This window comes from Ranitomeya variabilis, chromosome 3 (assembly GCF_051348905.1).
Source record: "Ranitomeya variabilis isolate aRanVar5 chromosome 3, aRanVar5.hap1, whole genome shotgun sequence".
NCBI classification, from domain to species: Eukaryota; Metazoa; Chordata; class Amphibia; order Anura; family Dendrobatidae; genus Ranitomeya; species Ranitomeya variabilis.
This window is the reverse complement of record NC_135234.1, coordinates 80,423,853-80,446,500: the sequence shown is the minus strand read 5'-3', so window position 1 is coordinate 80,446,500 and position 22,648 is coordinate 80,423,853. Positions and strand designations below refer to the sequence as shown.

Sequence of the window (22,648 nt, the reverse complement as noted above, 5' to 3'; positions counted from 1 at the left end):
GAACCATTTGTGCAGGAAGATTACTGAGCACCCTACATGTAACTTGCTCAGAATGTAGGACCCCAATGTGGAGTTTAACCTCAGCCACAAACTCAGTAATTTCCTCCTGTGGGAGAGGGGTGGCATTGATGGTGACCACCAGGATAGGATGAGGCAGTTTTTCGGCCGTGAACCCGGCCGTGCTCGCAAACTCCTCATCAATGAGATTAGTGGCCGACCCACTATCCACAAAAACAGTGATTGGCAGCTCTCTGCCAGCGACCATAACTCTGGCAGGGAGCATACATTGAGAGACCACCATGGAGGATATGCATAAGCTCAGATTGGCCTCCTCCACACCCTCTGAGCTTAGTAGTTTTCCGCCGTTGCGCTTTTCTTAGAAAACAGAGGACAAGCATTTACATAATGCCCTTTTTTACCACAGCAAAAACAGGCTCCCTGCTTCCTGATTGAGGGGGCTCGATGATGTGACACTCCTGCGATTTGCATAGGCTCCGTGGGCTCGCCTGCAGCAACCTCACGTGCACCTACGTCCTCCTCCATAAGCGGCGTCTTTTGCACCCCCTGACGCAAACAGCGATCAATGCGGACAACAAGACTCATGGCAGACTCTAGAGAAGCAGGAGTCTCGTACATCGGGCTTGTTTAACCCTTCTCGAAACCCCATGTACAAACTGACTCCGCAGCGCTGGGTCATTCCATTGTGTGTCCACCGCCCAGCGGCGGAATTCAGAACAGTAATCCTCCGCCATTCGCTCCCCTTGGCGGAGAGCGCGTATTTTAGATTCAGCTAGAGCCAATCTGTCAGGATCATCATATGAGTCCAAGAGCAGAAAAAAAAAATCTCCACTGAGTTAAATGCAGCTGAATCAGATGGTAATGAAAATGCCCATGCTTGGGCTTCTCCGTTCAGTAATGACAATACCAGGCCCACACGCTGAGCCTCATTACCTGAGGAAACCGGGCGCATACGAAAATATAATTTGCAAGCCTCACGAAAAACAACAAATTTACTGCGTTCCCCAGTAAACCTCTCAGGTAAAGGAATCTTTGGCTCTGCAACTCTACCTACATTTTCAGCTTGCACATTAGATACTACAAGACCCTGTTGCTGAACTGCTCCCTTCAACTCAGTGACCTGTAAGGACAGCGCCTCCAACTGGCGGGTTATGAAAATCATGGGATCCATGGAATACAAAATTTATTTTGTCCGATTATAATTTCATGCGGGTACTGGGTAGACTACAGCTGATTACCCGGGCCCCTGCGATATCCCTCAGACTAGGGAAAACCCTGTGTGTCCCTCTCCCAGAATTTACACTAATGGTGTGCTTGTCTGGGCCGCCAGGCCTGACCCTGACTCCTGTTTCAGTCCTGTGCTGAAACCTCCACCCGCCACCCAGTGATTAGACCACATACCAACCCCTACAGAAAGCACAGACAGGGAAAACTAAAAACGCACCACGCCGCAGACTCACAGGAAAACACTATAATGTGCACAGGGCAAAACAAATACAAATATAGGAAGGAGAAATATGACAAAGGATAATACACCACCAGATACGATATTTCTTCTCCTAGACCACCACTCCAGACCGAGATCACCAGGCACAAGACACAAGCTATAATCGGCGACGCCCAAAGTCCAGAAAGACTATTTAAAGGCCACGGGCGTGACCCAGCCTCCAACCCGATTACCAGCTAGATTAACCTCGGACAACCTGGATAAAGTCTAGCCGGCGCCACTGAGCGTATAGTGGACGAATGTGGAATTGCTGCTGTCTGTCGGACGCCCTAGTGTGAATAGCGTCGGACATGATAGATATATATGTATGTATGTATATATATATATATATATATATATATATATATATATATATATATATCTATCTATATATATATATATATCTATATATATAATTGTCTAAGGGTTTTTCCGTCTGTCTGTCTGTCTGTCTGTCCTGGAAATCCCGCGTCTCTGATTGGTCGAGGCCGCAAGGCCTCGACCAATCAGCGACGGGCACAGCATGGCGATGATGATGTCATAATGGAAATCCCGCGTCTCTGATTGGTCGAGGCCGCTAGGCCTCGACCAATCAGCGACGGGCACAGTATCGACGTAGATGTCATAATGGTTGCCATGGCGACGATGATGTCATAAAGGTTGCCTCGACCAATCAGTGATGGGCACAGTATCGACGTAGATGTCATAATGGTTGCCATGGCGACGATGTCATAAAGGTTGCCTCGACCAATCAGCGACGGGCACAGTCTGCCGCAAATTCTGGAATCATCATTGTCCATATAAATGCATATTCTAGAATACCCGATGCGTTAGAATCGGGCCACAATCTAGTATATATATATTTATTAAATGTATGTGCTTGATCGTCATCTCCCCCAACATCATCTGTCTGGGAAGAGTCAGGAGCCTCCATACATATTAGACAATTGTCCAAGCCCACCGACATCCATGAGTTTGGCCAACATTAGTAAAGTCTAATTAGTCTAATGTGTATGGGGTCATTAGACCTCACGTACGTGTTGTATCCATTTTTTTCAATGACACATCACGTACCCATTAAAACACACACAGACATGTCAATTTTTTCCCGGGAGCACTGATGACAAAGGCCAATACAAATCCATAAAACCGCATACAGCACGCATGGCATCTATGTAAAGTCCGTATTTATTATTGCAATGGATAGGAGATGACTTTTCATTTTATTTCTTTATTCATCCGTGAAAAACACTGATGGTGAAATGGACACACGGACCGTACTCTGATGACACCAGTACACTTTTTTTTTTTCACGAACACGTTTAAGAATGCATGTGTGAATGAGACTGTTTCTGTGGCGTGTTGTAGTAAATCTAATTGTGGCAAGCTCTTGCCTATATTTCATGGCTTCTCGGAACAACACATTTGCACTGGGGTTTTTCTCTTGGTTTAGGTGTGAAAAGCTTTTTAAATGTTCGTTGTACATCTACCACAATAAACCTGAAATAATGAAGTGTATATATTTTAATGTTTGTTTTTTTTATTTTTTGCAAAGATTCTTAACTTTTTGAAACTGTATACATCTAGTTTATGCTTATTACAAGGTCTCAAAGATAAAAGGAAATAACACATCAGAAAATGTACAGTTCATTAGCAACTTTGAAGGGAATCTGTCACCAGGTTTTTGCTATCGCTTCTGAGAGCAGCATAATGTAGGAAAAGAGACCCTGATTCCAGCAATGAGTTTACTTCGTGCAGCAGTTGTGATAGTCATTTTTTAGATATAGCAGAGCTCAGAAAGTGAACTCCACTCATATCCCTGATAAGCAGCTTTCTGTGTACATTGTATTTTGATAGTAAGAGCTTGTGCACATGTTGTAGATTTGTAGTGTTTGTATTGTTTTTCTTTCTGCGCAGATTTATCACAAAACTTGAAGGATAGCCACTTTAACACTTAAAGACTGAAATATGCGGGATATACGGTAGTTTTTATAGGGAAAACCTGGTGATGAGTGTCTGCAGTTTAAGGAACCTGTCAGGAGGATTGTGCACAGTAACCTACACACAGTGTCAGGTCGGCGCCGTTACACTGATTAAAATTATACCTTGGTTGATGAAATCTGTCTTGTGTTTTTTTTTTCTTTATTTTTTTTTTTGAGTTAATGATATGCTCGTACTCTGGGCGGCCTGTGTGTGTGTGTGTGGTCTTTGGTGCTCTGATTCGGTATTCACTAGTATGGCTTCTGACATGTCACTGATCCCTCAGTCACCTGCCCCCTTTTTACATAATATTATATATACATATTGAAAAAAAAAAACTTCTGCAGGCATGTGTCGGCTGTGACACCTGTGCTGCAGCATAATCACATTTGTAATGTGTATATAATTAATATGTTTGAGGTTATCCTAATATACAAAAAAAAAAAATCCTCCATTTGAAAATGGTGATCCGATAGCTGCTACTGCGCAGGTGCCGGCAGTGCCATCTTGCTAGAGAGGAAAAAAATTCTTCCTCCTGCGAAATATCTGACAGCTCCTGACCACAGACTGTGCATCTCACTTGACAGCTCCTGCCATCAGACTGTGCATCTTACCAATGGCTCCGAGATCAGACTATGCGTCTTTCTGACAGCTCCTGAGATCCGACTGTGTGCGTCTTACTGACGGCTCTTGAGATCAGACTGTACGTTTTACTGACAACTTCTGACATCACTGTGCGTCTTACTGACAACTCCTGACATCAGACTGTGCATCTTGCTGTCTGCTTCGAAATTAAACTGTGCATCTTACCCGTGGCTCCGAGATCAGACTGTGCCTCTCTGACAACTCCTGAGATCTGACTGTGCGTCTTACATCAGACGGTGCATCTTACTGACAGCTCCAGAGATCTGACTGTGCGTCTTACTGACAGCTCCGGAGATCTGACTGTGCGTATTACTGACATCAGGCTGTGCGTCTTACTGACATCTAACTGTGCGTCTTACTGACATCAGGCTGTGCGTCTTACTGACATCTGACTGCGTCTTACTGACATCGGACTGTGTGTCTTACTGACATCCGACTGTGCATCTTACTGACATCTGACTGTGCGTCTTACTGACATCTGACTGTGCGTCTTACTGACATCCGACTGTGCGTCTTACTGACATCCGACTGTGCATCTTACTGACATCTGACTGTGCGTCTTACTGACATCTGACTGTGCGTCTTACTGACATCTGACTGTGCGTCTTACTGACATCCGACTGTGCATCTTACTGACATCTGACTGTGCGTCTTACTGACATCGGACTGTGTGTCTTACTGACATCCGACTGTGCATCTTACTGACATCTGACTGTGCGTCTTACTGACATCTGACTGTGCGTCTTACTGACATCTGACTGTGCGTCTTACTGACATCGGACTGTGTGTCTTACTGACATCCGACTGTGCATCTTACTGACATCTGACTGTGCGTCTTACTGACATCTGACTGTGCGTCTTACTGACATCTGACTGTGCGTCTTACTGACATCTGACTGTGCGTCTTACTGACATCTGACTGTGCGTCTTACTGACATCAGGCTGTGCGTCTTACTGACATCTGACTGTGCGTCTTACTGACATCAGGCTGTGCATCTTACTGACATCAGGCTGTGCGTCTTACTGACATCAGGCTGTGCGTCTTACTGACATCTGACTGTGCGTCTTACTGACATCAGGCTGTGCGTCTTACTGATATCTGACTGCGTCTTACTGACATCAGGCTGTGCGTCTTACTGACATCAGGCTGTGCGTCTTACTGACATCTGGCTGTGCGTCTTACTGACATCAGGCTGTGCATCTTACTGACATCAGGCTGTGCATCTTACTGACATCAGGCTGTGCATCTTACTGACATCAGGCTGTGCGTCTTACTGACATCAGGCTGTGCGTCTTACTGATATCTGACTGCGTCTTACTGACATCAGGCTGTGCATCTTACTGACATCAGGCTGTGCGTCTTACTGACATCCGACTGTGCGTCTTACTGACATCCGACTGTGCGTCTTACTGACATCCGACTGTGCGTCTTACTGACATCCGACTGTGCGTCTTACTGACATCTGGCTGTGCGTCTTACTGACATCAGGCTGTGCATCTTACTGACATCAGGCTGTGCGTCTTACTGACATCCGACTGTGTGTCTTACTGACATCCGACTGTGCGTCTTACTGACATCCGACTGTGCGTCTTACTGACATCTGGCTGTGCGTCTTACTGACATCAGGCTGTGCGTCTTACTGACATCAGGCTGTGCATCTTACTGACATCAGACTGTGCGTCTTACTGACATCCGACTGTGCGTCTTACTGACATCCGACTGCGTCTTACTGACATCTGACTGTGTGTCTTACTGGCATCCGACTGTGCGTCTTACTGACATCTGACTGTGCGTCTTACTGACATCAGGCTGTGCGTCTTACTGACATCTGACTGCGTCTTACTGACATCGGACTGTGTGTCTTACTGACATCCGACTGTGCATCTTACTGACATCTGACTGTGCATCTTACTGACATCCGACTGTGCGTCTTACTGACATCCGACTGTGCGTCTTACTGACATCCGACTGTGCGTCTTACTGACATCCGACTGTGCGTCTTACTGACATCCGACTGTGCGTCTTACTGACATCCGACTGTGCGTCTTACTGACATCCGACTGTGCGTCTTACTGACATCCGACTGTGCGTCTTACTGACATCCGACTGTGCGTCTTACTGACATCCGACTGTGCGTCTTACTGACATCCGACTGTGCGTCTTACTGACATCCGACTGTGCGTCTTACTGACATCCGACTGTGCGTCTTACTGACATCCGACTGTGCGTCTTACTAACATCCGACTGTGCGTCTTACTGACATCCGACTGTGCGTCTTACTGACATCCGACTGTGCGTCTTACTGACATCCGACTGTGCGTCTTACTGACATCCGACTGTGCGTCTTACTGACATCCGACTTACTGACATCCGACTGTGCGTCTTACTGACATCCGACTGTGCGTCTTACTGACATCCGACTGTGCGTCTTACTGACTTCTGACTGTGCGTCTTACTGACTTCTGACTGTGCGTCTTACTGACTTCTGACTGTGCGTCTTACTGACTTCTGACTGTGCGTCTTACTGACTTCTGACTGTGCGTCTTACTGACATCCGACTGTGCGTCTTACTGACATCTGACTGTGCGTCTTACTGACATCTGACTGTGCGTCTTACTGACATCCGACTGTGCGTCTTACTGACATCTGACTGTGCGTCTTACTGACTTCTGACTGTGCGTCTTACTGACATCAGGCTGTGCGTCTTACTGACAGACTGTGCGTCTTACTGACGTCTGACTGTGCGTCTTACTGACTTCTGACTGTGCGTCTTACTGACATCCGACTGTGCGTCTTACTGACATCTGACTGTGCGTCTTACTGACACCTGACTGTGCGTCTTACTGACACCTGACTGTGCGTCTTACTGACATCCGACTGTGCGTCTTACTGACATCCGACTGTGCGTCTTACTGACTTCTGACTGTGCGTCTTACTGACATCAGGCTGTGCGTCTTACTGACAGACTGTGCGTCTTACTGACATCTGACTGTGTGTCTTACTGACATCCGACTGCGTCTTACTGACATCGGACTGTGTGTCTTACTGACATCCGACTGCATCTTACTGACATCTGACTGTGCGTCTTACTGACATCTGACTGTGCGTCTTACTGACATCCGACTGTGCGTCTTACTGACATCCGACTGTGCGTCTTACTGACATCCGACTGTGCGTCTTACTGACATCCGACTGTGCGTCTTACTGACATCCGACTGTGCGTCTTACTGACATCCGACTGTGCGTCTTACTAACATCCGACTGTGCGTCTTACTGACATCCGACTGTGCGTCTTACTGACATCCGACTGTGCGTCTTACTGACATCAGGCTGTGCGTCTTACTGACATCCGACTGTGCGTCTTACTGACATCTGACTGTGCGTCTTACTGACATCTGACTGTGCGTCTTACTGACATCTGACTGTGCGTCTTACTGACGTCTGACTGTGCGTCTTACTGACATCCGACTGTGCGTCTTACTGACATCTGACTGTGCGTCTTACTGACATCTGACTGTGCGTCTTACTGACATCTGACTGTGCGTCTTACTGACATCTGACTGTGCGTCTTACTGACATCTGACTGTGCGTCTTACTGACATCCGACTGTGCGTCTTACTGACATCAGGCTGTGCGTCTTACTGACATCCGACTGTGCGTCTTACTGACGTCTGACTGTGCGTCTTACTGACTTCTGACTGTGCGTCTTACTGACATCTGACTGTGCGTCTTACTGACATCTGACTGTGCGTCTTACTGACAGCTCCGAGATCAGACTGTGCGCCTTCCTGACAGCTCCTGGGATTACGGTAGTTTCTGAATCTGCTGGATCAGTGAGTTGTACCTCCATCCTCTGTTACACTTTTGGATGACTCCATTAGGAATAGACAGATCATACCGTTCCTTAATGTCTGTACTGTAATGGCCTTTGGTGTGCAGTTTCCATACAGAGACTATGGGGCCACCTCTGATACAGCTCCTGTTTGCCCCTTGTGTAGCTGCTGCTATTCCGCCTGGTGCAGCAGAGCATGAGCCCCATCTTTCCCTTTCCCTGGCAATGCTCTGTGGGAGGTGATGGGTTACTGTGAGGCTGCCCCGCCTGTGAAGGCCTGCCCTACACACAGCTTCCTGTGTGCTCAGACTCCAGTTCAAACACAGCAGGGAAAGTTCAATGAGCAAGACAGCCCATCTCTCCAGAAGAGCCGGGCTGTGCAGCCTGAGAACAGCTCTGACCAAAGGAGGCCAGGGAGCATGACAAAGAAGGAAGAAGTGTTTGAGGAAGTGGCAGAAATTCCCCGGATCCCCCTCCTTTCATCTTGCTGAATGGTAGAAGTGAAATTTCAACAGCCGTGGGAGACGAGAACATCAGATCTAAGATGATGACTAGGTCCTCGGGGGCCATAGTTGTTTGACAGGGTGGGCTTCAATCTGTGCGGTAAAGAAGATGTGCAGCAGACAAGCATGACACGTAATGTACCTGCCTGTCTAATTGGCTTGGAAAAATTGGGCATAGGACCTTATGGAGAACAATCTACCAGCTGTCGCACCAGGAATGGAGGAGGAAGAGGAGGTAATAAGGTTCCTTGACCGCGTTCTTGAGGATGAAGACATTTTTTATTTCGAGGATGGCGAATGTCAGACCCCTACAACTCCTAATCGGCCGACTGCTTTCCCAGAAACTCCAAAGGTAAGTTTCAGACCTCGAGTCGGGGGTGACTCATACCACTTGGTAGAAGGGTTTATAACATGAATCTATTGATGTTTTGTTTGTAACTTTGTATATAACTTTTTTTATGATTCTTCCTGGTCCTGTGGCTGTGAATAGTTTTTCGCCCTTTGGATTGTGGCAGGTGGTGGTTATCGGTGGATGCAGCAGATCCTGTTCTGCACCTGCGCTCTGGACATAAACTGGATTACCTAATCTTCTCCTGTGTTGGCACCTTGGGCAGCACACCCGTCACACCTTCTTACACCAGGTGTGGAGGAGGGAACTGTCAGCACCCTATAACCCAGCCTTGTGTGACTGCGCAGGCAGCAGAGTAATTAGATCACATAATCTCAGTGGGTGGAGTTCATATGTACAATGCCAAAATAAGTAACACATAGGGGGTGATATCAGCCAGAAACGTCACTGTAATCTAGATAACATTTATTGTCATACCTTAATCTGCCCTTTTAAACTTTTTTTTTTTTTTTACAGACTAGACAGATTTTGAATTACACTTTTGACAGACATGACACAATGAGGCTGTGGATTGTAAGGCTATGTGCACACGATGCGGATTTGCTGCGGATCCGCAGCGGATTTTTCCGTGCAGAAACGCTGCAGATCCGCACTGTGATGTACAGTACAATGTTATTCATTGGGATAAAAAAATAGCTGTTTAGAATTGCTGCAGATTTCAAATAAGTGGAAGTAACTTCTTTTGTGCGGGTCTGCAGCGTTTCTGCACCCCTCAATGTTAAAAATCCGCAGTGGCAAAATCCGCACAAAATCCGCATCAATTCCACATAAAAACCACACAGAATCCGCATAAAAACCGTGACAAATCCACAGCTGCGGATTCTGCCAGGAGATGCGGATTTTGTGCAGAAAATTCTGCACCTCTTTTCCTACGTGTGCACATAGCCTAAGAGAATAAACCTCCTTTGCCTAAAATCAGAAGTACCGTGTGGGTCCATAGGCCTCATGTACACCGCTCCATACAGCAGTAGTGTGCCTATAGGTCTGTGTGTTGCAGATTGGGTCCTTGATGAGGTACCTTATTATCCCCTAAAATCAGTTCACCCGTAAGAGGCTACAGGTGATGTATGCGGCTGAGTTCTGTATAGTTCTTTTCCCGCTAAATACATTAATCACCTGTCCCAGAGAAAGATAATAAATGTATGATCGCATCCCCCCCCCCCACCAATCATGATCAGGGGATTGCAAAACCACTATGGGAATAGAGCCATTGGGGTACATCCATCAAGACTGGTGTTTTGTAAGCCAGTCTTTATCTAGAGTCTGCCTCAGGCCACGTTCACATGGTCAGTATTACTATTTTACATCAGTAATTGTAAGCAAAAATCAGAAGTGGTGACGTGTTTCTATTAGGCCAAGTGCCCACGATCCAGAAGCACCAGCACATGTTTGCTGCATCCAAAGAGCTGCCCTTTATTGAACGCAGATTATTCCGCATGTGATCACTGAACCGTGCGGATTCACTGCGTCCAATACATTGTATGGGTGACATTTATTTTGCAGAGACTACCATCTAAGCAAGAGAGATTGACATGCTGCAGTCTGGAGAGACACACCGCATGTTCGTCTCCGCGGGTGAGCCGCAGGCCTCTGTACACGTATAGTGGACATGAGATTTCTTGAAATCCCATCCACTGTGCTGTAACATCTGGCCGCTGCAGGTTGGACGCTGCACAAGTACATAGCGTCCAACCCTCAGCATTTCCTGACCATTTGCACATACTCTTATACTTTTCCTCTGATTGTCCCACTCCTGGTTTTGGCTTATAAATACTGATGTAAAATACTGAACTTGTGAACGTGGCCTTAGGCCTCATTCAGCCATCCGTTTTTCTCACGTACAATAAAAAAGGACCTCAGAGTTTGAGCAGAGAGTTTTTCTCCACATTCTCTTATGTGACAGTCCGTCTGATGGCATCCAAGTGTAGTCCTATATTTTTATTTTTTTCACAGACCCATAGACTTGAATTGCCAATTTTTTAATGTGTCCCTCAGATCAAAACTGGACATGTATCCAAGATTTTCCGTAGCCACAGAATTAATCATGGACATGTGAATGTACAAGTGCTGAGAACCATGGATAGCACTTGTACCCAAAAACTAAACGTCTGAATGAGGCCTTACTAAGATGCACAAATTTCATTAGGACGCCTCTCAATGAATTTGGCACATCTTTCCGCTGAGTCAGAAAGTGCACTCTGGTCATGGACTACGGTTCAGCTCTGCTATAATTTACTTCACTTTTGTGTCTTAAATTAAAGTATATATATTGACCACGCCCCTTCATCTAAGCCCCACCTACTTTTCAAATCGTTAGACTAAAGACTTGTGAATTTTTAATGCCTGACTTGTTGCATAAAATACTCTACATATCGGCTCCATAGTGCGCAGCCATGTCCACAATTGAGTGCAAACGAGGCGATAGGCGTCCCTATGTTGTGACCCCAGGTGATCGTGCATTACTCTGGATAGGTGAGAAATTCAGGTAGTGGGTAAACCTATTTCGCATGCTCCGAAAATCTGCAGCAAAGTGTAAAGTAATGCAAGTGGACAAATGGCTACAATAAGTTACTGCAAAAAAAGTGGGTGTTGTGAAATGCACAGGACTACTTTACCACATCAATGGGAGAATGGATGGAGCCATGTACCGTAAAATCCTGAGTGACAACCTCCTTCAGGACATTAAAAATTGTTCGTGGCTGGTCTTCAAGCAAGACAATGACCCAAAACATACAGCCAAGGCAACAAAGGAGTGGTTCAAAAAGAAGCACATTAAGGTCATGGAGTGGCCTAGCCAGTCTCCAGACCTTAATCCCATAGGAAACTTATGGAGGGAGTTGAAGCTCTGAGTTGCCAAACGACAGCCTCAAAATCTTAATGATTTAGGCTACTTTCACACATCCGTCGGTACGGGGCCGTCGCAAACAGTCGGCCCGACGTACCGACGGACGTTGTGCTAAATTTAGCGCAACGTGGGCAGTGGATGCAGTTTTACAACGCATCTGCTGCCCATTGTGATGAGCGGGGAGGAGGGGGCGGAGTTTCGGCTGCGCATGCTCGGTCGAAAATGGCGGACACGCCGCACAAAAAAGCGTTACATTGAACGCTTTTTTGTGCGTCGCGTCCGCCAAAGCACGACGGATCCGTCGCACGATGGATGCGACGTGTGCCCATCCGTCGCAATCCGTCGCTACAAGTCTATGGGCAAAAAACCGCATCCTGCAAGCACATTTGCAGGATCCGTTTTTTGCCCATAACGACGGATTGCGACGGAGGCCAAAAGACTGAAGTGTGAAAGTAGCCTTAAGGCTTCTTTCACACTTCAGTTTTTTGGCGTCAGTCACTTCCGACATAATGACGGATCCGTCACAATAGTTGAAAAAACGGATGTAACGGATCCGTTTTTTTGACGGATCCGTTACTCGGGGGTTGTATATACTTTTTGGAGCATGCGCAATTGAAAAAAATTGAAAAAACGGATTGGGGCGACGGATCCGCCGAAATGACGGTCGCGACGGATCCGTCGCCCATAGGTGGCCATTCTATGAAATGACGGACGCGACGGATCTGTCGCGATCCGCCATTTCAACGCAGACAAAAAACGTTGCAATGACCGTCAATGTCTAGATGACGTCCGCCAAATTTTGACGGATCCGTCGCATGACGGATGGAACGGACGACCATCCGTCACAATCCGTCGCTAATGCAAGTCTATGGGGAAAAAAAGGGATCCGTCGAAAAAAAAAGGGATCCGTTTTTTGAGGAAAATGGCGGATTTAGACTGACGCCAAACAACTGAAGTGTGAAAGAGGCCTTAGAGATTATCTGCAAAGAGGAGTGGACCAAAATTCCTCCTGACATGTGACCTCATCATCCACTACAAAAAAAAGTCTGACTGCTGTGCTTGCCAACAAGGGTTTTGCCACAAAGTATTAAGTCTTGTTTGCCAGAGGGTCAAATACCTATTTCTCACTGCAAAATGCAGATACATTTATATAATTTATACAATGTGATTTTCTGGATTTTATTTTTGATATTCTATCATTGTTAAAATTAACCTGCCCTTAAAATTATAGGCTGTTCATGTCTTTGTCAGTGGGCAAACTTAAAAAAAATCAACAAGGGATCAAATAATTATTTCCTTCGCTGTGTAAGTATGTATGTGTGTGTGTGTAGATAGAGATATATATATATATATATATATATATATATATATATATATATATATATATATATATATATATATATATATATATATATATATATATATATATATATATATATATATATTATAGAGAGAGAGAGAGCGAGAGAGATAGAGATATTACCACAATGAATTTTAAACAAAACAATTCAGATGCAGTTGAAGTTCAGACTTTCAGCTTTCATTTGAGGGTATCCACATTAAAAATGGATAAAGGGTTTAGGAGTTTCAGCTCCTTAACATGTGCCACCCTATTTTTAAAGGGACCAAAAGTAATTGGACAATTGACTCCAAGGCTATTTCATGGACAGGTGTGGGCAATCCCTTCGTTATGTCATTCTCAATTAAGCAGATAAAAGGCCTGGAGATGATTTGAGGTGTGGTGCTTGCATTTGGAAGGTTTTGCTGTGAAGTAAACATGTGGTCAAAGGAGCTCTCCATGCAGGTGAAACAAGCCATCTTTAAGCTGCAAAAAACAGAAAAAACCCATCCGAGAAATTGCTACAATATTAGGAGTGGCAAAATCTACAGTTTGGTGCATCCTGAGAAAGAAAGCACTGGTGAACTCATCAATGCAAAAAGACCTGGGCGCCCACGGAAGACAACAGTGGTTAATGATCGGAGAATAATCTCCATGGTGAAGAGAAACCCCTTCACAACAGCCAACCAAGTGACCAACACTCTCCAGGAGGTCGGCGTATCAATATCCAAATCTACCATAAAGAGAAGACTGCATGAAAGTAAATACAGAGGGTTCACTGCACGGTGCAAGCCACTCATAAGTGTCAAGAATAAAAAGGCTAAAAAACATCTAAAAAAGCCAGCACAGGTCTGGAAGAACATTCTTGGACAGATGAAACCAAGATCAACCTCTACCAGAATGATGGAAAGAGAAAAGTATGGCGAAGGCGTGGTACAACTCATGATCCAAAGCATACCACATCATCTGTAAAACACGGCGGAGGCAGTGTGATGGCTTGGGCATGCATGGCTGCCAGTGGCACTGGGTCACTAGTGTTTATTGATGATGTGACACAGGACAGAAGCAGCCGAATGAATTCTGAGGTATTCAGAGCCATACTGTGTGCTCAGATCCAGCCAAATGCAGCCAAACTGGTTGGTCGTCGTTTCATACTACAGATGGACAATGACCCAAAACATAAAGCCAAAGCAACCCAGGAGTTTATTAAAGCAAAGAAGTGGGATATTCTAGAATGGCCAAGTCAGTCACCTGATCTCAACCCAATTGATCATGCATTTCACTTGTTAAAGACTAAACTCCAGACAGAAAGGCCCACAAACAAACAGCACCTGAAAACCACCGCAGTGAAGGCCTGGCAGAGCATCAAAAAGGAGGAAACACAGCGTCTGGTGATGTCCATGAGTTCAAGACTTCAGGCAGTCATTCCCAACAAAGGGCTTTCAACCAAGTACTAAATTTGAATATTTTATTTAAAATTATTGAATCTGTCCAATTACTTTTGGTCCCTTTAAAAACAGGGTGGCACATGTTAAGGATCTGAAACTCCTAAACCCTTCATCCAATTTTAATGTGGATACCCTCAAATGAAAGCTGAAAGTCTGAACTTCAACTGCATCTGAATTGTTTTTTTTAAAATTCATTGTGGTAATGTCTGCAACCAAAATTAGAAAAATGTTGTCTTTGTCCAAAAAGATATGGATGTAACTGTATATTTATATTTGTACTCCCAAGTGTAAGTAGATGTAAATGTCGGCTCCAGCGTCCGTCTTTCTGCCCAGATAGATGCATTATTAGTCATGTCTGATCATACAGTGACCTCAGTGCAGCTGGACTGTATGAATGGGCTGCTACAATGAAATCCTTCTTGTTTTGGTATTTTCTGCCAGTGAGACGGTTGGGTATGACGCCCCCCGTTGCCTTCCTGTACACACCATGTGACTTCCATTTTCCGGTCAGTTTAGCTCATCTCATAGCTGCAGCCGTTCTTCACTGTGTATTTCCCTGGGGTTATCAGCTTAGAAAGTAGCTGTTATACGCAGACCAGCCTGTAACAAGGAAAAGAAAACCCTCACGGCATAATATTGCCTGGAGCCGTCTCCGGAGGGGCAGTACATTATAGCCCTTATTTCTCTATATTCCATACCGGCATATTTCTTGTGGTCTGTCCCATCCCTGATCGGCGGTGCTTACTATTGAAAATAATAATTTTTTTTTTTTTAAATCTTTTTGTAATTTGAATGTGCAGAAATATTTGTAGAGACGCTCAGGACATGATGCCGCCATATAGATGCATCAGGTGGAAATCTCAACTAGTGCAGCAGCATATGGACATGCGAGCTGTATGGTTACACCGGGTTGTATCTCCATGGACCGTTCACTTTAAGTATACCCAGCATTTCGGTGCACCCATGATCTGTCCTAGAGGTGGCTTTCTAATACTTAGTGCCAGAGCTGCCACCAGGAATTTGAGAGCCCCATACTGGCAACATTTCGGGCCCCCTAGATACTCCGCTCAGGCTTCACCCCAGCTACTCCTCCACACCTCGAAGCCAGTTAAACTGGCCCCATTAATTATCCCATATGTTGTATATAGGGGATAAGTATTAGGTTACTAGAATATCCCCTTTAAGACAGGTAACTTATTACTTATTATTACTGCTTATTACCAGCAGTAGGGTTGAACTTAGTAGTTTGAAAGCAGCAGGGAGAGGGGCACAAGAAGAGTAGCGTGTGGGTGGGTGAACTGGAGGTCGGATGGAGGAATGGGAGGTCAGATGGGCAAGTGGATGCACATGCACGCTCCCCTCTTCATTTTCAGGCCCTCAATTCCTGTATATAATGTGCAGCAAGAGCCTGGGGCACCCTGGCAGCTTAGGAGCAGAGGGCGGGCCTGCAGCGTCTGGCGTTACTGATGTCAAACACAGCCAGCCCCTTTTGCTGCGGCCATACTATGTAAGTAGCTGCAGCTTTGAGTGGCTGGTGTCCTGGGGCTTAATAAAGTAAAGTAAGTAGCCTGGGCCCCCCCATTCCATGCGGTTTGACAGACTGTTTATATATGGCTCTGCTTTGCTGCCTCAGTGCATGCTGTGCATCGTGTCTCACCAAGTCCGGGACTGCGCTCTATGCTTATGCTCACCGGGCCCCATACACCAGTAGTGGCAGTAATGCACTGGTGGTGGCCCTGCAACCACAAGATCTGACACACATGAGAAGTTTGTAGAAATGATATTTCATACTTTAAACAGTTTTGGAAAGTTGTACGCATAACACACATGCCTTAGAAAAATTAGATTAAAAAGTTCACACCACCTGGGGTTATCCAGCACTATTCTGCTAGCACCGAGCAGTCACAGACCGCTCCTGCCAGCGATTCAGCAGCTTCCGCCGATGTCATGTCGACAGACCAGCGGCTTCTCTTTCACTCTGCTCTGTTGACGCAGCGTGACTGCTGACGTCATGCTGATTGAAACGTAATAACGGCCCTTATTCATGGTACGTACATGGTAAACATTTTGCTGTTATGCTAGGTGCCCACGGTCAGGAAATAGCGTTTTTGATGCAGCGTATGTTCACTACATCCAAAGCGCTGCCTTCTAATCACGCAGATAAACCCGCATGTGTTCAGTGAACCATGTGGATTTACTGCATCTAGTGAATGGCTATGGGTGAGACTGCGCAGAGTCTCTGCTGCAGATAATTGACACTATGCAGCTTGTAAACCCGCACTGCGGGTGAGTTTATACAGTGGTAACTAGAAGCATAGTGGGCATGGATTTCTATAAATCCCATCCAATGTGCTGCTAATGTGGAACAAAACTTACAGCAGTGATTTTATCTTTATATCTGCTGCAAATCTACCAGTTCTCTGAATTCTGAGCTGTGTATAACCCGCCCACACCACTGACCGCTTCTGTATACACTGTGCATAGGCAGAAAGCTGTAAATTGGTGAAAGCTCATTAAACAGAGCTCATGAATATGGATGACTACATGGCAGCTGGATTACTATTCCTCTAGTGATAATCTGCTGCTGATTAAAATAGTGAATTTATCAAAGCTCCAGCAAGCAGCCCATGAAGTGACACATCACTGGAATCAGGGTTTCTGTCTCTACATTATGCTGCTGTGATATTAGATGGCAAAAACCTGGCAACAGATTCCCTTTAACGACTGCTAATATGCTTTTTAATGGCGGCAGTTAAGGGTACTGAAAACCACAGCACCTCTTTTTAACGGCACTGAGGTTTAAGTGTATAGCGCCCCCCAGAGACGGAATTTCTCTGGGGTCTCGGCTCTGAGACCCCAGAGAACATGATTCGGGTTGGTGTTTACCGACCCCGGTGTTGCGATCGCCGTTAACAGTATAACGGCAACTGCAAAAAAAGGTTTGATTTTTCCATTCAATTCCTCTCTCATCTGATGTGATCGCATAGGGTCCCCCGATCACGCACACACACCCCGGTACCTCTGGTGTCCCTGCATGCCCCCGTGAAGTCCCCCGGGCTTCTGTTGTCTTCTTCCGGGAGATCTGTCGGCCGGAACCCGGCAACAATAGGAATTTTTTTTCTATTTTTCCTATTGGTTCATTTTGATCACTGTGATAGACCCAAAGTGGGTTGGGCTAAAGTGAGGGTTGGGCCTAGGGCGTTTCCACTTTTTAGGTACATCAGGGGGTCTACAAACGCGACGTGGTGCCACCATTGATTCCAGCCAATTTTGCGTTCGAAAAGTCAAATGGTGCTTCTTCCCCTCTGAGCCCTGTCATGCGTCCAAACAGTGGGTATTTTCTGTTATATTGACACCCCCCACCCCCCTAAAGACACTTCAAATGTGAGGTGGTCTGTAAAAAAAATGATTTTGTAAATTTTGTTGGAAAAATGAGAAATTGTTGATCAACTTTTTAACCCTTATAACTTCCTAACAAAAATAAAATTTTATTTCTAAAATTTTGCTGATGTGGGAAATGTTATTTATTGAGTATTTTGTGTGACATGACTCTCTTCTAAAAATTCAAAGTTTGAAATTGCAAAATTTTTACCTTTATTTCCTTTTTTTTCATAAACGCAAGTCATATCAAAGAAATTTTACCACTAACATAAAGTACAATATGTCACGAAAAACAATGTCAGAATCACCGGGATCCGTTAAAACGTTCCAGAGTTATAACTTCATAAAGGGACAGTGGTCAGAAATGTAAAAATTGGCCCGGTCATTAAGTACCAAATTGGCTCTGTCACTAAGGGGTTAAGTTGTGTATCCCTGTTGTCTAGGCTGTGAGACAAAAGTTTGGTGCCTCACTAAAAGCTGGATTGGTGGTGACCTGGTAACTCAAAAAGGAGAAAGGCAGAAGTCAGCGTCCATTACCTAACTGCAGCTACTGTTCTTTTATGTAGCATTGCCTCTAGGCTGATATTGTAAGATATTGCTTGTTATTTAGGCTTGTCATTGTATTATCCTGAGGGCTTAATGATTAGTGTCTATAGTACTGACACCGGCCCCAAAACACTTGGACTCCTGCAACCTCAGGGGCCGACCTGTTTTTGCAGCTTACCTCACGATATGGTACATTTTTCTTATTTTGAGGTGAAGTACAATGTTAGGATGACGAAACCCTCACGCTTTTACTTCCTGCCTGTTTTGCAGATAACAGGGAACTGGCTAGACTACTCTTTTTCTACTTCACTTTTTTCTTTTAGTTACATCTTTTGTAAGATTATCCGGCTATTATTTAATAAAAACAGCTAATAATCACACTTTAATTTCCTAAACTAGCTTCACTTATTGTGCCATATCATAACAGCTGTGTATAAGGCCTATTATTGCAATAAAAAATAAAATATATATATAATATTGCTATACAAATCTGAATAAGCTAACATAAACACGACTGAATATAGTATCAAAGATACAACAACATAAAAGTTTAAAAACTAAACTCAAAAGTTGTCCGTGTGGGTCCTGTGCAATCAGGATCACTACTTCATTTCTTCTTGTAACAAGTTTGATTTTTCAGAGTCCGTTAAATCTTTTTTTTGGCCCATTTTGCCTGAGGAAACCAATCTGCCTAATAATTCTGCACACCTTGATAAAGGGTGTTGTATCCTTAGGCCTCCTCATTACACAAATACCCATCACATGACCTGCTTCATCCAATAAGCATTCAAGTTATACAGCATGGAGTTGGAAAATCTGCGTCAAAATCATCAATTGCTTAATAATTGTGCCCAAAGTGTATGTTCAGACTGAAGGCCACAAAACCTCAAAGGAAGACAATTCAAATCAAGGAGTAAAGAAATGTATGAAAATAATCAAAATATGGTAAACTCCCTTTTAGGCGGAGTCCTGACATTTGTGAAATATATATCGTACATTCCTATGGAGCTGTCAAGTTCGAGTAAGGAGACCTGCTGCCAGTCTGTACATCTAAATTCCCCCCTCTTAGCTTAGCTTTGAGGGTGCCTTTATACACCCCCTTGGCATTTTCTCAATCAGCTTCATCAGGTAGTTGCCTGGAATGGTTACCAATGAACATGTATGACTCTCTGAGACCATTTGTGAAATCACTGTTATTCAGTGTTTTTGACCATCAGGTGTGTTTTTGCAGAGGCCGTGTTAGCGCACAGTTCCATACAGTACTGAGCCCTATTCCACATGTCAAAATATGTCACTAACAACTTAACTACATAAAGAGAAATGACACCTCATTACTTTTAAGATATGAAGGTCCGTTATTCTGCAAAAATACTTGAACCTTGAAGACTTGAGCACAATTAATAACTATATTGAAACTAGCTATTTTGAGCACCGAACCTTTAAGAGAAGACCAATAATTGTTTGCTGCAGAGGATAAGTTCATCAGTGTTACCAGCCTCAGAACTTGCAAATTAACAGCACCTCAGATAACAGCTCTCATAAATTATGCACAGACATCAACTCTTTAGAGGAGATGGCGAGAAGAAGTCCCTTATGGTCAAATTGTTATAAAGAAACCACTACTCGGGACCACAAACAATAAGAAGCTTGTTTGGGCCAAGTAACATAAGAACTGGACATCAGATAAGTGGAAGGCTGCACTGTGTTCTGAGACAAATTTTGAGATTTTTTGTACCAAGTTGGAAAGGAATCGAGTACTGTGTTACATGACATCGCTTGCACAATCGCCCGACCTCAAACCAATTAAGATTGTTTGGGATCACACCATATTGGACAACAGAATGTAGACAACAGCGAACAAGTGCTCAGCACATCTGGGAACGCTTTTAAGACTGTTGAAAGCCATTACAGGTGACTACCTGAGGAAGATACTAGACCGAATGCAAAGTGTGTGTAAAGCAGGTTCAGTTACTGCATGGAGCAGAAGCCTGCCGCTGGGGCTCGATCAGCAGAAGAGACGGGGCCCGATGTGGGCCTCCTCTGCTGATCAGGCCCCATACGCCAGTCAGGGCAGTAATGCCCTGATGGCGCGGGTCACTGTGCTCTATTGATGCCGCAGTAACCAAAGTTTAGCGAGATTTGTGAAGTCTCACGAGACTTTGTGCGGCTTCAATAGAGCACCGTGACTACTGCGCAGGAGTGAATGCAGTCAGTGATTGACACAGGAGGGGCGGCATATTACCATCGGCGGGGCGGGTATTACAGGCGGTGGGGCGGCTCCCTGGGGACTTAACACAGTCTTCTTTCCGGTGACCGTCGGCGAGCCACATTTTAGGAGCAGGCGAGCCACATGTGGCTCGCGAGCTACAGGTTGGGGACCCCTGCTGTGTGGCAATAAAACTGGAGTAAGATTCCCTTCTAGCAGATGGCTGTGAATATCCAAAAAAAGAAAAATATGTGCAATATTTATTCTAAGACAACACATATTGTATTTTCTCCTATTCGGGAACAGCAGTTAATGCATAGACAGAGAAGGGTGCTGGCTTAGCTATTGAAATGAGCCGTTGGCCAGCCGCCTTCACAAACCGCTTTCTAGTCTTGTGCATATACAGGAAACTCTGTCCTGTGTTGGATACAAACTAGAAGAGGACCTGCCAGGAGCAGAATTGTAAGTGAACATCAAGGCACCTCCAAGATGGGAAGTGTATTAGTAAATTGCTTAAAGGGGTTATCCCCTACTAGAACAACCCCTTTTTTTAACTACATTTTTGGCCCCGATAAAATATAAAAACTTACACTCTCATCCTGTGCCGGCGCCGTACCGTGGCGTCGGAACTTGCTCTCCTCTGGGCTCTTGTGCAGTGGTTGTGACACCGGCCACCAATCAGTGCTGGCGTTAATCTTACTACCTACGTACGGATTGAACATGAGGAGGAATTGCAGGCTGCAGCTGACTAATGGCATACTCTTCATGTTCAATCTGTATGTAGGCAGGGACAGTGACGCCAGCACTGATTGGTGGCCAGTGTCACAACAACGCACGAGAGTTCGAGGACCGTGAGTGCCGATGCTGCGGGAATAGCGTCAACACAGGAGGTGAGGTATGTGTTTATTTTATTTTATCGTGGCCAAACATTTAGTTCAAGAAGGGGGTTGCCCTAGAAGTGGACCACCCCTTTAACTTTACTCATTGCTGTACAGTTTCCTAGGTTGACAGTCCCTCTAATAGGAAGGACGCCAGTGCTATTACCCACAGGTATGCATCCTTTTAGCATTCTTTTACGTTGCATGTGAGGACTGTTCTGAATATTTTTTTTCATTTTTCTGTATTTTTTTCTTCCTCTCTTTCTTTCTCCTCGGTGCTCCTTTTTACACAGTTGTTATGAGTTCTTCTGATAATCTTGCATTCGCGCTGTGCTGTCAAACTTGGAGACTTTCTGAAGAAAATGGTGTAACCCCCCTGTAAACCTTCTCATTGAAGTGCCAACACTTGTGTCAGTACAGAAACAATGGCCGTTCTGTTTGCTGCTCTTCCCTTCGTCACTTTTAACATGGCTCCTCCAAACTTTCCACTTCTGTCCGGGACAGGTAGAAAACCACAGTGATGACTGTACAGAACAGAGGCTCCTTTATGTTCAGGCTCCCTGCATGTCCTCCTTGGAGCTCACTTTCCGGGTTGCCGGTAATTCTGTCCTCCACAGACGCTTCATGAACCGCGGCATCTAAATGTTTGTACAATTCAACAATTCTACCTTGCCAACTATGGCCTAAAAATAATCCCCGCTGGCAGCGCCGCCCGCCTGGAATATGGGTTTTGCATCCAGTTGATTTGACTTAGAGGAGGAGACTGGAAGTTATAGTTTCTCTCCAGACGATTACTATTGTGCTGTGCCCGGAGCAGCCATTATACTGCATCTGACGATGGCTACGTGATTGTACGACAGGCTAGTTACTACAAAGAGCCATCACTCCCATCTAGAAGAAGAGCTCTTTAGATTGTCCTCCTTCATCTGCTATGCCCAGAGATGAGTAGATCGCACACGCTAATAAGCTTTGCTTCATTTCATTAGATTTCAAATTAAGACTTTGATCTTTGGGACACTGAATTGATTTCTGTGGGCAATACCGCGATTATAGGGAACAAAGCCAAATATTGCACATTTGTGGCATTTAATTAGCCGCATTATTCACATTGCCTCCAGATAAGGATTTGGG

The 22,648-nt window shown here is 44.9% G+C and overlaps 1 protein-coding gene across 6 annotated transcripts in view; it reads left to right on the top strand.

The window, feature by feature from the left end:
* Nucleotides 1-22,648, top strand: part of ABR (ABR activator of RhoGEF and GTPase) — a 430,921-nt gene that overhangs the window by 195,291 nt on the left and 212,982 nt on the right. Inside the window, exon 1 of one of the 6 annotated variants that reach the window (XM_077294256.1) lies at nucleotides 8,281-8,817. The exons of the other annotated variants lie outside the window; for them this stretch is intronic. Within the exon in view, the coding sequence (XP_077150371.1) occupies nucleotides 8,650-8,817 (168 nt within the window). The 5' untranslated portion in view covers nucleotides 8,281-8,649. Of the gene's footprint in view, nucleotides 1-8,280; nucleotides 8,818-22,648 lie in introns of those variants that run through there. 6 annotated transcript variants of the gene reach the window in all.